Genomic DNA, 15991 nt, shown 5'->3' with positions numbered 1-15991 from the left:
TCAGTCAACTAGTAAAGAGGAGGGGTGAGTGGGAGGATATTAAACTCAATGTTCAAGAAAACTTTCTGATAGAATTCTCAGATTATTGGATGGTCTCCTAGAAAAAGTGTTAGAAGCCAAACCAAATTGGACAGGTTTCAAAGGGTGAACCATCATTTTATACTGGTGGAAGGTACAGTTGTGTAGTGAGTGGGATTTACAGTTTCCCAGGTGAAGACATTTATTTGTTTACTTGCTTGTCAGACTCATTTAATGCTTTTATTCTTTGTCTTGAGTGCCCCAGTCTTGATTTCAGGGCCCACCGAAAAGGTATTGCGCCATCTTGGCTTTAGCATTATGATGAAAGATTTGTTACTCCAAACAATGCAGATGTGAGATGTGCCACCATATGCAATGCTAAGCATTAAGTTATGGTATTTTAGAACCACTTTAAAATGTTGCTTTAAGTTTAAATTTTAACAAGGGTAAGTACAAGACAGATTCCTTCTAGCAGGCATCTCCTGAATTTGTTCAGAGCCTATCAACATTTTCCTTGGTGATGGTTGTCAGCATAAAAGAATGCACCTTATAATTATGTGCACTATGAAAAAGGAAAAGCGCATAAAAGAACAGATGTAAGTTATTCTAACAGAACAACAATGTGATACTTGCTGGGAAAAAAAAAGATAGTGAGGAAGGAAAAATGCCTTTGATGCTCCTAATTTTCTGATTCATAATTAAAACTGGACCTAGTGTTGAAATTCACCACAACAAGCACAATACAGGTAAATTATGTTACTTTCATTGAAAGTACCAATTAAAATGTTGCAGAAGGGGAAAAAAAGGAAAAGAAAGACCTCAGTAGAAATGAGAGTTTTTGATTTTTAAAATATGTTCTTGTTAGGGGACGGGGGGGGGCGGGCAGTGATAGCTCTTTACCAGGACCTTGACCTCTTCCTTGTAAAGAGTTGTACAGAAAAATTAAAACCCCACCTTCCTGTCAAAGGGTTTGTTTGCCAAAAGCAACTGGGAAGGCAAGGCATTTTAAACTGCTGCTATATTCAACACAGTTACATTTTCAACAGCATTCAAAACAACAAATATGTGATTAAGAGCAAAAGTTGGGCATGGTATAGGGAGGATACGTAAGTCAACATTTATGAAAGGTCATAATTTATTTTACAGTGATTTTTTAAAAATATTTTTTAACCAACCACCTGTTTGTGTGTTAAAGACAAAAGCAAAGAAAATCAATGATGATGTAAGTAGTACTGTCAGAGAAGAAATACTTCCAAACGCTCAACTATCTAGTAAATCAGGCCTGGGCCACTCTTGGTATTTTAGCACTAATCAGCTGCTGTCAAAAAGCTGCTATTTGGAATGTGGCAAACATCATAATGAGCACAGAGTGGAGAAATGTGTCATCCATTTAACAATAATTCAAAAGACAATTACAATTATTACATTCCAGGCACATTCTGTTGTAGAGAAAACAATTATGGGCAGGAACACTTTTTGCTCATAGCAACTATAAGGCAACAGAAATTCCTATCATGCTATTAGCTAGTCTGTAACTGAATAAAAATAAAGGAAATATTTAACTACTTAAAATTAATATGTCTCATTAACTGCTAGGTGTTTTTTAGAAAGGTTCATATTTGAGGCTATTTGGAATAAAGAAAATACATTAACACTAATATGTGTATATATATATGTATATATATACATACACACACACATATATATATATACACACATATATATATATACATACACACACATGCCAAATGCACATATATGTAGATAGATATATATATATATATTTCTAACCAAAGTAATTGATTGAAGATCACAGCATATATGCCTTGTAATCTATCCACTCTAGTAGCATGGAAAAGTGACTCCTCAACTGTCTTCTCTGCATATTCTCTTGGATACTAACATGTGTTAGAAAAATTTTCCTATCCCTTTTCTCCCTTTCTCATTTAAAACAATACTTCCTTGAGTTTATCTGTGTGAATATATGTATATACATATATGTGCTTATGCAAAGCCTTCTTCATATGTATGTGTATATATAGAGATATAGAGAAATGTATCTATATTTATAGATATGTAATCAACCATAGAGCACTGGGCTTGGAGTCAGGAAGACTCTTCTTTATGAGTTCAAATCTGGCCTCAAACCCTTACTAGCAGTGTGACCCTGGGTATGTCACTTAGCTCTGTTGGCCTTAGTTTCTCATCTGTAAAATGAGCTGGAGAAGGAAATGGCAAACCACTCCAGTATCTTGGCCAAGAAAACCCCAAATGGGGTCACAAAGAGTCAAATATGACTGAAATGACCCAATGACATAAAGTTAGAAGGGACCTTATAGGTTATCTAATCCAACCACTCATTTTTCAGATGAGAAATAAGAGGTGACTTGACCAAGGTCATATGAGTGTTGAGCATCGTAACTAGAATATGCTCAAGGTAAGCATATAAGTGCATAGGCTATATATAACCCCTACATGTATAAGCAAACAAATCAGTGAAATACATGTCAATTTGGTAATAAAAAAAGAGACATCAGGCTTGTACAAGCTCTAAGTTTCCACCAGTGAACTTGCCGTACAAGGTGAAAAGACTTTGTTTCTGTGAGCTCAAAGTTTACATGCTTTCTCACAGCACTAAAAGGTTGGTGCATTTGGAGAAGCAAAGTGGTGCAATTATTAAACATTTTCTCTCATAATGGAAATTTTCACAGTAACACTGCCATAGCAGGCAAGCCAGTATCACAGTGAACCATCCTTAAAGGTGGCTTTGTGATTTCATGCAAAAAGAGGATCAAAGATCATTGCAATCCAAGTGTAATTAAGGGGTATAATTTTGCTTTTACTAAGACTAGTCCCCTCCCCTTGGCCCCCAAAAGAAAACCATTTGTTTCAGCTGAATCCTTTGCTCATGAGGAGGCTTGAATTCCTAAGATGTGGCAAAATCAAATGGAGTCCAAGGAAGGCTCATTCTTAAGCTCTTGTAAAGTGCATAGTTTTTGTGTTGTTTTGTTAAGATTGGGTTCCATGCCTCAAACTAGAGAATGGCAATTAAAAAAACAAAACAAAACAAAAATTGCCACTGCTTGATTTTGACTTGAGAAACTAGAATCTCTAAGAAGAAGACTTAGAAACAATTTTCTCAACACTGTAAACAATTCTTACTTCTCCTTTCTCCATATTCTGGATATCAGTAGTATGTGGGACTCAGATTCTGAAGCTTTGAATCATCTGAAAATACTATTCTGATTGAAGAGCTTTTCACTGATGTCAGATGAGAAGACAAATAAGCACCATTCTTAAATTCTGATGTCAAACAAGTAGACACTGAATGACCAGCTTCTATTAAGTATAGCTTAAATAAAAGTGAGGGGCAGCTAGGTGTCACAGCGGATAGTATTCCAGGCCTGCAGTCAGGAAGACTTTATCCTTGTGAATTGAAATCTGGCGTCAAACACTTATTACCTGGGTGACCCTGGACAAGTCACTGTTTGCCTCAGTTTCCTCAACTGTAAAATGAGCTGGAGAAGAAAATGGCAAACTACTCCAGTATCTTGGCCAAGAAAACCCCAAATGGGATTAAGAAGAGTCAGACAAGACTGAACAACAAATAGATAAAAGTGAAATGGGCCATTTCAGGATGATCCTACCTATTCTAAAATTTTATACACGTTGGGAAGAATAAAACTCTAATTTTTCTATAGGCTTCTTCCCCTCCTACACTTTGCTTCCAACCTCCCAGGAACATAATTTTATTATCCTTTAAGGCACAGAAGGGAGAATAGTTTCTTAAATGTATGTAAAAAATCAGACTGGACTTAAGTCAACTTCATCTAGCACACAGAACTATAGTTGAATATGGTGATAGTAACAATAACTGACATTTATATAGCACTTTATGATTTGCAGAATGCTATTATCTCATTGTCATATGTATGCATATAACTATTCTTCTGAAGAAAAAAAATCCTCTTTTAGTGAAACACGAATCTACAAGAGACTCAGAAGGTGTTGCCTATCACTTTTCTCTCCACCTTAACGAGAACTGGTTTCAATTTGAATTTGTTAAATGACTTTGGAATTGAAATTTTAAGCAATTTTTCTCTAAATAAATGAGGGAATGAAGAAGTAATTTCATTTTTAAATGTCATTAAAATTTTCAGAATTGTTCTTGTTTAAAAAAATTTGTATGCTGTGTTGGAGCAAACTGTCATATTAATGACATTTCTCAGTCTGGTGTCTTCAATAATAAGCAAGCTGAGTTTTTAAATGTAGTTGATGGGTTTTTCTCTTAGACACCCTATGAGGGGAAACAGGATTCCCATTTACTTTCATGACCTCTGATTTAAAAGCAAAGATTGCACATTATTTACTACTGGATGATTTCCCTGAATTTAATGAGGACTAAGTACAAATATGACAGATGTAATTATCGTAGTTTTATTCTGCACAGTCAGGGTCTCCTTGTGCTGTAATTGCAAGCTTTTCATTCAATTGCTGGTAGCACAGTTATTATCACTGTACTTTCAGTGATTTCAGAGAGAGGAGGTAAAGTTGGTATCCTCTGGCTCATTCTTACAACCTAGAATTTGAAAGAAATCCAGTATGTTTGCTCATAGTATGAAATTTTTTAAAATTCATGAAATCATTCTATGGAATCATCTGTGTTCCCAACAGTCCCTGGCCTAGGGGACTTAACAGATCAGCTTTAGATTTTAACAAAAAATTGAGAATAGGTATGACATGAAAGAATATACATATAAACCATACACAAACACATCCCTAAGTGTATATGCACATACATGGGTGGCTGCCTTCCTTTGGCAAATAGCATTGCTATTTAGATTTAAGGTAGGCTGGACCAGCTCAAATATCTGGAAGCTGGGCCCTTGGCTCTATAAAATGGAAATGGTTCAGTCACAAATACATTGATGTAATTCAGTTCTTTCTAGATTTGAAAATAATTGCTTTATTCATTTATTTTTTTTTTACTCTATCCTCATGAGATGTCTCGGGGTCCAAGGTGGGGGAAAAAGGAAACTGCTTTTTTCTTTCAATTCAGACAATTCTGGTTGTATTATTAACACTCACCTTGCTGACACAATGAAAAAAAATACCCTGTTATAATCCAGTATCACAATGCCTAATAACCAAAATACCATTAGGAAATTCTGATCATTACTGGGATTATTAAAATAAGATGATGGAGTGGTAAATGCACGAACTACAATTTTGTTAAACCATGTCTAACTTTAAAAAATCCTAAAGGTATCCCATCGTATTAACTAGAAAAACCAATTAAACGTCCCTAAGATGGGAATATTGGAAACATAAGTGAAACAAAACTTGATTGTATTTTTTCCAGGAGCAAAACAATCAAAACTATGCAATTCATTTCTCCCCTTTAAGAAATTATCTGGGTGAGGGTAGGGGGGAAGTAGTTGACCAGATCTCTGACTAACTTTTCCAATTATTCAATTACTCAATCATAACTTGATTTCTTTTTAGATTCCCATTTTAATCAGGTGTCAGACAAAGTGCTCTAAATAAGACCTGTAGATTAGCACAATTTGTTGGCCCACAGTTATTATTATTGTTCCCATCTGATTCTACTCATTGAGCACACATGTAGGCTCAATAGCACTGAATCCCCTTATAACCATGGTGGTCGTGGTGGGGGTAGGGGGTGGAGGCTAAAGAACTAATCATGTGACTATTCCATAAAGACAGTTTTTTTTTCTTCACGTGGTTATTCTGAACCAGGGAATATGATTTAATCTCTGGCCCATGTGAAACAGACAGGCAGCAAATGGTGGACAGAAGCCTGGCCTTGGAGTCAGGACAACCTGATTGAGGTCAGGCCTCTGATACATCCTAGCTGGGTGACCAGGGGCATCTCTCATCCTTAAGTGTCCCAGGCAACTCTGTGAGAATATTAATTGCAGATTATCAGCTTTTCCCCTTCTGGAGTGGGTGTTTTCTACAATGGTAATTGCCAACACATAGGAATATAGGTTTAGAATAGGAAGAGCTCTCAGAGGTCATTTAGAACAGGGGTTCTTAACCTGAGACATGTTAATGCAAAAAAAAATTAACTATTTCAATACAGTTGCTTTCCTTTGTAAACGTATTTTATTTTATACATTTAAAAATATTATTCTGAGAAGGGGTCTATGAAGAGGGAGAGGAAGAGAAAAGGAACGAACATTTATTAAGCTTTATAAATATTAATTTCATTTGGTCCTCACAACAGCCCTGTGATGTAGGTGCTATTATTATCCCTATATTACAGCTGAAGAAAGTGAGAATGACAGAGGCTGAGAGTCACAAAGCTCATAAGCGTCTAAGGCCAGATTTGAATTCAGTTTTTCCTGACTCTAGTCCCAGAGCTCTCTCTACTGTGTCAACTAAGAACTCCTGATGTAGACCAAGCACCTTATTTGTTGATGAGACCCCATTTGTCCTAGGTCACACAATTAGTCAATTTCATAGGTCCAGATTTCTGGTGATCACAGGGTCTCCTTTCTCCCCACAGTTTTGACTCTGTGAAAATAGAGGGCTTTGCCAAAACCTAACAACTATACCAAGTAGTCCCTTACAAAGAGTTTATGGCTCTGTTCTAGAAGCTTCTCTGGAGAAACAAAGAAGTATTGTTTTGATTCTAAAACAATTTAGTGCGTAAGTGAATTTTGCCAGGCAGATATAAAAACTTCCTGTAACTTCCTATTGCATCCTACTTAGGATCTCAGCCTTCTAACTCAAGTAGCCAACTGCTTTCTTCTCCCTATGATCTCGAGTTGGCACGAGCATTTGATCCGTCACAGCTTTGTAATCTTCAGAAAGATTCCTGTAACCTTGCTTCCTAGAGACACCAAATTTAAAGGAAAATCCTTAAAGGGAGGGGCAGGAAACACAGGAAGTAAAATTCCCCCTACCTTGACATACAGATAACAAATTCCCGCAGCTCAACTTTCAGTTTAAAATGCCACTAAGTACACCTTCTTAACAACCTGTCTTTTGGCAGTTTCTTTACTTATAGATAACAGCTTATCTCTTTTCCCATCTGCAATCATATTCATCACATTCAATTTTGAAAAATCTGCTTGAATCACCCCTTGAAGTCTGACTTTTCACCCTTTTCTTTCCTCCTTCCATTCCCCTCCTCCATCCTGTTCAGTTAAGATTGGCCAGATAGCCCCCTTTTCAACCTTATCTGTCTAACCCCATTCCACAGAGGAAAACAAAAAAGTCAACAGGATGAGGCCCACATGAGAAGTGGGTGTGTAAGGCATCTCTGGAAGACAGAAATACTTCCTATTCACTGAGGCCATAAGCCAAGTGGTTTATGAGAAACGGCCACGGCCATCCCCACCTCCCCCCAATATAGACAATCTTTGAGATTTTCACTACATTCTAAGTGTTGGTTCCTTAAATAAGGGCACAATCAGGAAGCAGTCTTTTTCTTAAAAAGTCTTCCCCCACTAAGGGGACTAACCCATAATTCTGAATCTAACCTGGAATCATTAATCATTTAAAAAAGTGATGGGTTTGCATTTGGAGGCTTTTCCTCTCTTTTCTACTGAAGGAAAGGAGGGTAGGCAACTCAGAAAAAAGACTCATAATAGAATAAATGGAGAATCCTGCCCCAGACTCACAGGTTCTTTTTAATAGTTTCCTTGTATTCTACCATTCACTGATCTCGTCGTCCAATAAGTTTATTGTTTAAAGTTTTGGGGTGGGGCCTCTAGGTCCTCAAATGTGGCCCTTCGACTTGAGTCTGCGGGTGCCCCACCCCTGAAAACCTTGAATCCACTTTACCAGGCCAGAAGTTTCTGTCCATTAAATGGGGTCTGTGTAGGCCACATCTGCAAGTTTAAGGAACCACTTCTATAGCAGGTCAGAATTATTTTTGGCTCACCGTGTCTCAGAAAGACAGCTCTGACTGTTTTTCTAAATTAAAACAATACTGGTGATCTGGCCATATTAATGCTACCTGAAGAAAGAGCAAGAGTTGGCTTAGGATCAGTTTACATACTTACAATGGGACTTGCATTGATGTAGTCAGAATTGTCATGGCTATTTTCAGATTTCAGAAGTATCCTGGAATGATCATCTGTAAGCAAACCCAATGGAAAGGAAAAAAAAAACATAATTAGATTTCTGCTCAGTACTTCCACCTGCCTGCATGACATGCTGCTTTAATAATGAATGTCGACGCTGTCTTCTCTCACGTAATGTATGTATATACCATATTAGACCTCTATTCTTTGAGATATTCTTCAAATAATTTTTTTCATTAAGCCCAAAAGTGTTATTCTGCAGAGGTCTTTATTCTGTTACCTGTCCTCTCCCTGTTCTCTGTCTGCTTCTTCTGCTATTTTAAATGGATGGAAGAAGAAGAAGAAGGCAGGAAGGGGAAAGGGATATATGTTTTTCCATTGGCATCATGTAAGTCAGATTTTTCTCATTTTGATTGTGAATATGGTGACTAGGTCTTCATCTGTATTTCATATAGGACAAACTTTGCACTCAAGTCACAGATACATTAGGACAAAATTGAAGAGGTAGATTGACCTAGTGATTGGAAAGTTCGCCTTGGCGTTGGGAAGGCCTGGGTTTCAGGTCTTGACTCTGACACGTACTAGCTGTGTTGACCATAGGCAAGGTCACTTCACCTCTTGGTGTCCAGGCGTCAAGTTATATTGAAGATGTATCTAGGTGCAGTTACTCTCTGAACTGAGGATGCTTCCCCTATTCTCCCCCGCCAAAAAAAAGAACATAATTTACATAGGATTTAGAGCATTGTTAATGTATGATAAATAAATCAAACTAAGAACAACCAACTTTAGGCTATTACTTAATAAGATTGTGTAAACTACAGAGGGCAGTAGGCTAAAGAGTACAGAAACTTATTTTTAAAAAGGAAAGGAGGAAGACATAACAAAGAAGAGATGGAAACCGAATGATGAAAAAATACATTTTCCACAAACAAAACATTTGCATAATATTGTAGCAAACCACTTTACTTGGAGCTTAAAGTAATTCCCTATCCATATAATTGATGGCCTATTAATTCCAACAACCCATTATGTCAGTTTGAGAAAGAATAGGTTCCTCAGGATATCAGTGACATTCCTGTTACAATACAGTCTGTCCCAAAAGTCTTAGTGCAGTTACAAACTATTAAAGGTGAAACTGTACTTTTGGGACACCCTGTGTATCCTGCCTGTGAGCTTTTTTTTTTTTAAGGGACTTTTGATATTTTTCATTTTAAGGGAGAAATCATGGAGGAAGTAAACCTAAGTTCAGAGAAACTGGCTTGCTCAGGCAAGGTAAAAGGAAGTTTGGTGACATAAGTTCATTAAGTTGTTTTTTCAGTCATGTCTGACCCTTCCTGACCCCATTTGCGGTTTTCTTGGCAAAGATACTGGAGTGCTTCGCCATTTCCTTCTCCAGCTCATTTTACAGAGGAGAAAACTGAGGTAAACAGCATCACCCAGCTAGTAAATGTTCTGAGGCTAGCTTTGAACTCAGGTCTTCCTGTCTCCAGCCCTGGCGCTCTACTCACTGCACCCCTTTGCTGCCCGTGCTTGTTTGTAAGGGAAATACAAAACCCACATTATTCCTTTCTTCTTCTCCTTCCCCATTTTTTTCAGGGCTATAACTTTCTTTACTTCTCTTCTCTTAGAAAAGTACTGCCTGAAAATCTAAATGGACATAACATCCTTTCTTTCAGTGAAAGGCTTTTCGGTACTATAGGCGGAGGCACATTTAATTTTTTTTTTAAACTTTAAAAAATACAGACAACCTGGGTGCAGGAGACTCCAGAAGCAAGTGTTAGCAACGTAGTGAACTTTTTTCCTTTATCTCCAGCCCTAAAGACAGTTTAACAGGAGAGCCCTCCTATGCCTATTGGCTTCCAGGAGAAATGGTAAATGGCAAGGGGTAAATACTTAGTTATGAAATAGTGGTCGAAAATATATAGGTATTTTTTATTTTAAGCTTGATTTTTTTTTTCTTTCATTCCTCTGAGAAAACTTGCTTATTTTTTTAAGAGAGTCTAGGTCTTGGAAAAAATTTGAGGATATAGAAACTGGTCGAATTTTTTCTTTGTAGGGAACTTGAAGAATTGGAGCTCCAAACAGCAGTGCAATGGGCATGTCCTCTGTACCTCATGGTTTTTCGTTTCTTGGGGCATTGTAAGAATAAGTACCTTTGCCCAGGCACACACAGCCAGTATGTCAGAGGATGTCTAAACAAGTTTTCCAAGGTACAGAAGGAATGACCTATTATAATCAAACTGTTTTAGGGAACCTTTGGAGACCACCTACCTACATGGTGGTTTTAGAGATTAGATCTGACATGTTATGGGGGGAAAAAGGGTGTAGATTTCACTGTGATGGATTTCAGTGATACACAATAAGGAACTCTGGGATGAGGAAACTCTACCAAGCGTAGGTTGACACCTTCTCTGCAATTTATAATCTTAGAAAATTATCTGGAGAAGTGAGGTGCCAGAAGCGAGTCTGTGTGAATGACTAGACTTGTATAACATGTCTTCCTAATCCAGATCCACTATATACTGACCACTGCCTCCTGCTGGAAAAAACCAAGGTATATAAATCAATGATCCTCCAATGTTGTTTCTGAGCGCCACTTTCATCAGAGAGAGGGGGCTTGGAGGAGAGGACAGGAGTACGGTGAAGCCAATAGCAGCAGATGCAGTTTTATATACTCTGATATGAAATGGTCTTAAAAGCAATGTTGATTTTAGCTTCCAAATCACTCTACTAGACTATAAAAGAAAGGATTACTTAGATGTGAAAAGTTATATAAAAATACCATGGACTAAATGAACTTGGCCCCTTACAGAGAGAGTAGAAACTCTAAGAATGCCAGGAAAGTGAGTTAAAAATATTCCAGAAGGGAAAACACAAAAAACAAAAACCTAGTCAGCACTACTCCTTAGGTTCCCAAATACTGCCACAAAATTCAGGCTCTCAGACACCATTTGCATGGCTGGGGACGTCTGGGTACATCAAAGCCACTGACTCGCATTTTGCTCAGAAGTGGGCACCCTTTTCTCAAGGGCTACACCAGCATCTCATTGTTCAGGCCTCCACAGAAGGCTGGCATAAAAGGGCAGGATTGCTGGCTGCTTCACCGGGACTCACAGGAGCCCGGCTTCATTATAAATATTTTCAACACAGACAACTTTAGGCACTTGTGATAGCACCAATGAGGGGTCTGCTCCTCATTGTCTGAGAGAACTTCGTGATGGGCAGGGTCACTATAGAAAGAGAAGATGGTGGTGGTGGGGGGCATCATTGAGGGGACCGAGGGGAAGAACTACAGCTCAGCAATTTCCTGGCTTGGGGAGCTAGTGCCCATTTTAAATGTGCTCAATGCCGGTTGGAGACGAGCCTCCCCCCTCCTTGTAGAGCTGAATAGGCACTTAGCGAGGTCTCAGGCTGCAGAGAGCAGGCCTTCCTGAGATTTGTCATCAACAAAGGGCGGTCTAGGAGAGGCGAGGCCTGACAGGCAGGCTGGCCCCCAGAGCTTTGTGAGCAAACCAGCAGCAAAGAAAGCAGCTCCCACCCTCACTGGGCTTTGGGAGAGGCCTGCCAGCTGGATGCTCTAATGGAGAAATGAAGTAGCTGCCCCATAACTTGGGGAAACTGATTGTAATGAAAATACCCTATGGTGACCTCGCTATACTTTGGCTGGGGGAGGGGAAGGAAGGGAACTTGCACCTGAACCTGAGATTTCTGGTTGGTTTTTTTTTTTTTTTGCTGTGTATATGGAGCATTGGGATCACAGGGGGTTCAAACTCTGAGGAGTTATGGTTATTTGTCTGATCCTAGGGCACCACTCTCATCTAAAAAATACCATATACTCTAACTTACTGTTATTTTTAAAAATTGGAATATATTTTGTTTTGTATTTGAACAGTTTTGCACTTCAGACAATCAGAGATTTCCTGGGAGAGAGAGAAGGGAAGTTAGGGTGGAAGGGGGAAGACGGTGTAGCAAAACCAGGCCTGGGAATTAGTGGTCTAATGGGTAAATCATTAGACTGGCCTGGGAATTAGAAACCTTTATTTAGTTCCTGGCCTGGCTCTGCCACTTGGATAAATCGTTTAGGTTTTCTGTGATTCAGCTATTTATTTATTCATTCATTCATTCATTCATTCATTCATTCATTCATTCATTCACCGACTTATTTAGCCTACAAAACAGACAATAAGACTATAGTTCCCTACTCATTTCATAGAAATTTTATGAGGACCAGTGAATGAGATGATGCATCTGAAATGCTGAGATTCTGAAAAATTCATCAGAGCCAGCACTGAAAGATTAAGCAATTTGAACAAGGCAAAAAAAAAAAAATCAAGCTGGAGCTCTTGAGATCATAAAAGCAGGCCTATCCTGTACTTGAGTTATTGAATCTTGTTCCCTCCCGTTCTCAGTAAGGAACCTCTTCCCACCTCTTTTGTGCTCAAATTTCAGGCATTGACTTGAAAGTATTTGAGGACAGAGGCTTTAAATTCTGTAGGCTAGATCTCAGTCCAGCAGTTGTTTGCCAGGAGTCTGCTTCAAAAGGTAAATCTGTGAATTCTCAGTAAAAAACCAGAAATCACACATGCAAATCATTATCTCTTCCTTCTAGTCCATTAACTTGATGAGTTAGTTTCTTGTAATGAAATTCCGAATCAGAAATTTAAAGAGAGGGAAGAAAGAATAGACATATTTAGGAAAAACAACAACAAAAACCCCCAAAATATAGTGAATTGAATTCCTGGGATACCATCCCATCTCTGATGTTTACTCCTTGTATGATCTTGGGCAAGTCACTTAAGGGCCTCAGTTTCCTCATGTAGAAAATGGCGGTGTGTGTGAACTAAATGGCCACCGAGAGGCCTTCCAGCTCTAAATCTATAATCAATTTATTCATTTAGGACTTCTAATGCTGCTTTGTATTGCTAGTTATCTTTTCAAACATGTATGTCTTATCATTTCATTGTAGCCTCCAATACATGAAGACAAGTATCTTGCAAGTAGTATGTGCTCAGTAAATATTTTGATTAATTAAGGAATTATGAAGAGAGAAAAGAAGGGAGGCCTCGGAATAAGACATTGGAAAAAGGAAGGAATTTTCAGTGGCCATACATTTAAGATGGTTTAAAAAATATACAACCATAGCAAACTATAAAATATAAAAAATACCACCTAATATTTACATGGAATTTTATGATTTTCAAAGTCTTTTTACATATGTTGCTGATGGCGCAAGGATCATTATTTTTATTTTACAGATGAAAAACAATTGCATGACCAAGAAGTGACTTGTCCAGGGTCACAGAATTAGTGGTGGAGCTTGAAATCTAACCTGGTTGTCCTTCTTCAGTGCTGAATAATGATTCCTGTTTAAATTTTAGACTTGTGGAGCATGAGACTGGAAGGGGACTTCAAAGAAATTCACCAAACCTCTCAGTGTCCCAGACTACTCTAAGGACTACAAATTGCAGGGCAGTTGCCAATCTGCATTGGTGATGGGAGTTTCCTAAGGAAATCACAGATCTGGAAAGAGAATTGTGATATAACATCAAAGGTATATAAAGAAACATACATATATCCCTTGGCTTGGGGCATTTTCTCTGGCTGTTCCCCATGCCTGGAATGCCCTCCCTCCTCATCTCTGCCTACTGACTTCCTTTAAGTGCCAACTAAAATCCCATCTTCTCCAGGAAGCCTTTCCCAACCCCTCTTAATTCGGGTGCCTTCTCTCTGTTAATTGTTTCCTATTTATGCTGTTCATAGCTTGTTTGTAAATATTTGCTTGCTTGTTGTCTCTCCCATTAGATTATTAGCTCCTTGAAGGCAGGGGCTATCTTTTGACTCTTTTTGTATCCTCAGCACTTAGCACAGTGCCTGGCATACATATGGCACTTAGTAAATACTTATTGATTATTGATTGACTGACCATATCTTGCCTCAGTTAAACCTGAGGTGCCAATGACACTTCATTTACTTCCCCATAGACCTACTGGAACTGCCCCCCCCAATCCGTTAAAAAAAAAGCTATGTATTGTCTAAAACTATGGTGCTAGCTAAATATAACTTGACTCACTAAGAGAATCACAGATCTTAAGCTAGACAGGACCATAGGTGTACAAGCCCCTTATTTTACAGCTAAGGAAAAAGAAGGCAAGGCAGGGTAAATGACTTGTGTTATGATCTAAAGATAGAAAACGTCAAAAGGGGGATTCAAATCCAGGTCTTTAGGATCCAAAGCTAGAGTTCTTTGTACCATACTGTGCTGTATAGCACAGATCATATATAAGCAGGCTTAGTTACTCTAAGTAAAAAAAAGGACCTTACCTATCATATAGTTCTGCAATATCGATCATTTTAGATAGCATTACAAAGTAACAGAGTACTCTGCAGGTGAAAAGGTCTTGATAGGCATGAGTTCCACCATTATTCGAAAGAGAAGGTCCTTATGATGTTGGTGATTTGTAATCAAGGTAAGAGCATCTTTTAATGTCACCTGACCACAGTTCACACTGATCATTTGGGCTGAGATTTCTTTGCCCAAGGGGGCTGTTAACCTGTTATGGAATTGATCAAACTTCTGATCCAAGGATTCCACTACTGGTTTTATACATGTACTGACAGAAAATAAAGACCTATTTCTACAATAAACCTAGAAGTACAGTTTATAATATCGGAGTTAGAAAGAAACAGTATGCCCAATGACTGGGGAGTGTCTGAATTAAAAGTGGCACATGAGAATAGTGGAATATTACTGCATCATAAAGAATGTGAAGAGTTCATTTATATGAAGCGATGCAAAATGAAGATAGAAGAGCCAAAAGAAAAATATACAAAATGAGTACAACTGTATAAAAGAGGACAATGTTCAAGGGTAACAAAAAAGTCAGATCAAGTAAGTGGATATCACAGGTACTAACTTATCACCCCTTCCTTTAACAAATGGCAAACTAACATGTAAGTTTCATGTATTATCAACCACCATCACTCTCTTATGCTGTTTATAATTCATAATTTGTAGGAGGTTAACTAGGAGTTAACTGGAGTTTGCATTCTAAAATGAATGCATCAATAACAAAAGCGTTGCTTTGGAACTGAAAGGGCTCCCTTTGCTATAAGTTCTAAATTGAACCACTGGATGACACATTTTGATAAATTGGTATTATTGCTAATAAACAACAGGAACATGCCAGCAGATGGTAAAAAAAAAATCCATACAATGGTAGGAATCATAATTCTTTTTCATCTCACTGATAGATAAATTATTCCTCTTTACCTGGGGGTACATCCAGAATACTATCTACTTAGTTAATGGAAGATGATTGGTAGTGTGATGCTAAGTATATTCACTGGAAAGGAGACCAGTACAGTTATCTTTCCCAGTTCCATGAGACCACCCCTCTGACTTCTCCCTACGATTCAATCTCTGTGTAGTATGCACTGAAGTTGACCATGATAAAGGGTTGTTAGCTGTGGGTGCCATAATCAAATTGTCTAAATATAGAAATCACTCACTCTCATATTGTTTGTAGAGTGAAGCCCCAAATAAAGGTGGAATAGCATATGGAATTCAGAGGTGGATACAGATACAGCAAGCAGTCTCCTTGGCCTTTTGAGAGATTTGAGAATGCTAACAAGTATTATTAGAAAATATACTCAGGTACTGTTCAGAAGAGGAAATACCTCTCCAGAAAGCAGTGCATCTTCTTAGCCTTCATTAGGACATCCATTTTTTATAAAGGAAATTATCTCTACATCTAGCCTGAGGATTTTTTTTCTTTTGTTTTAAATTTTTCTTCCCTCCCTCCGCCCCAGATGGCACACAGTCTGATATAGGCTGTACATATATATTCCTATTAAACATATTTTCACATTAGTGATGTTGTAAGGAAGAATTGGAACCAATAGGAGAAACCACCAGC

General features: G+C 38.1%; 1 protein-coding gene across 1 annotated transcript in view; it reads right to left on the bottom strand.

Moving 5' to 3' along the window:
* The window catches only part of PTPRN2 (protein tyrosine phosphatase receptor type N2), a gene marked incomplete at its 5' end in the record, with an annotated part of 1499790 nt that overhangs the window by 66050 nt on the left and 1417749 nt on the right, over window positions 1–15991 (bottom strand). The window contains one exon of the mRNA XM_078149736.1: window positions 8055–8128. Coding sequence (XP_078005862.1) covers window positions 8055–8128 — 74 coding nt within the window. The remainder of the gene's footprint in view (window positions 1–8054; window positions 8129–15991) is intronic.

Source organism: Phascolarctos cinereus, unplaced genomic scaffold (genome assembly GCF_003287225.1).
Source record: "Phascolarctos cinereus isolate Bilbo 61053 unplaced genomic scaffold, phaCin_HiC Scaffold_1;HRSCAF=81, whole genome shotgun sequence".
NCBI lineage: Eukaryota > Metazoa > Chordata > Mammalia > Diprotodontia > Phascolarctidae > Phascolarctos > Phascolarctos cinereus.
Note: the sequence above shows the minus strand (reverse complement) of the source record. Positions and strands in the feature narration are given on the sequence as shown.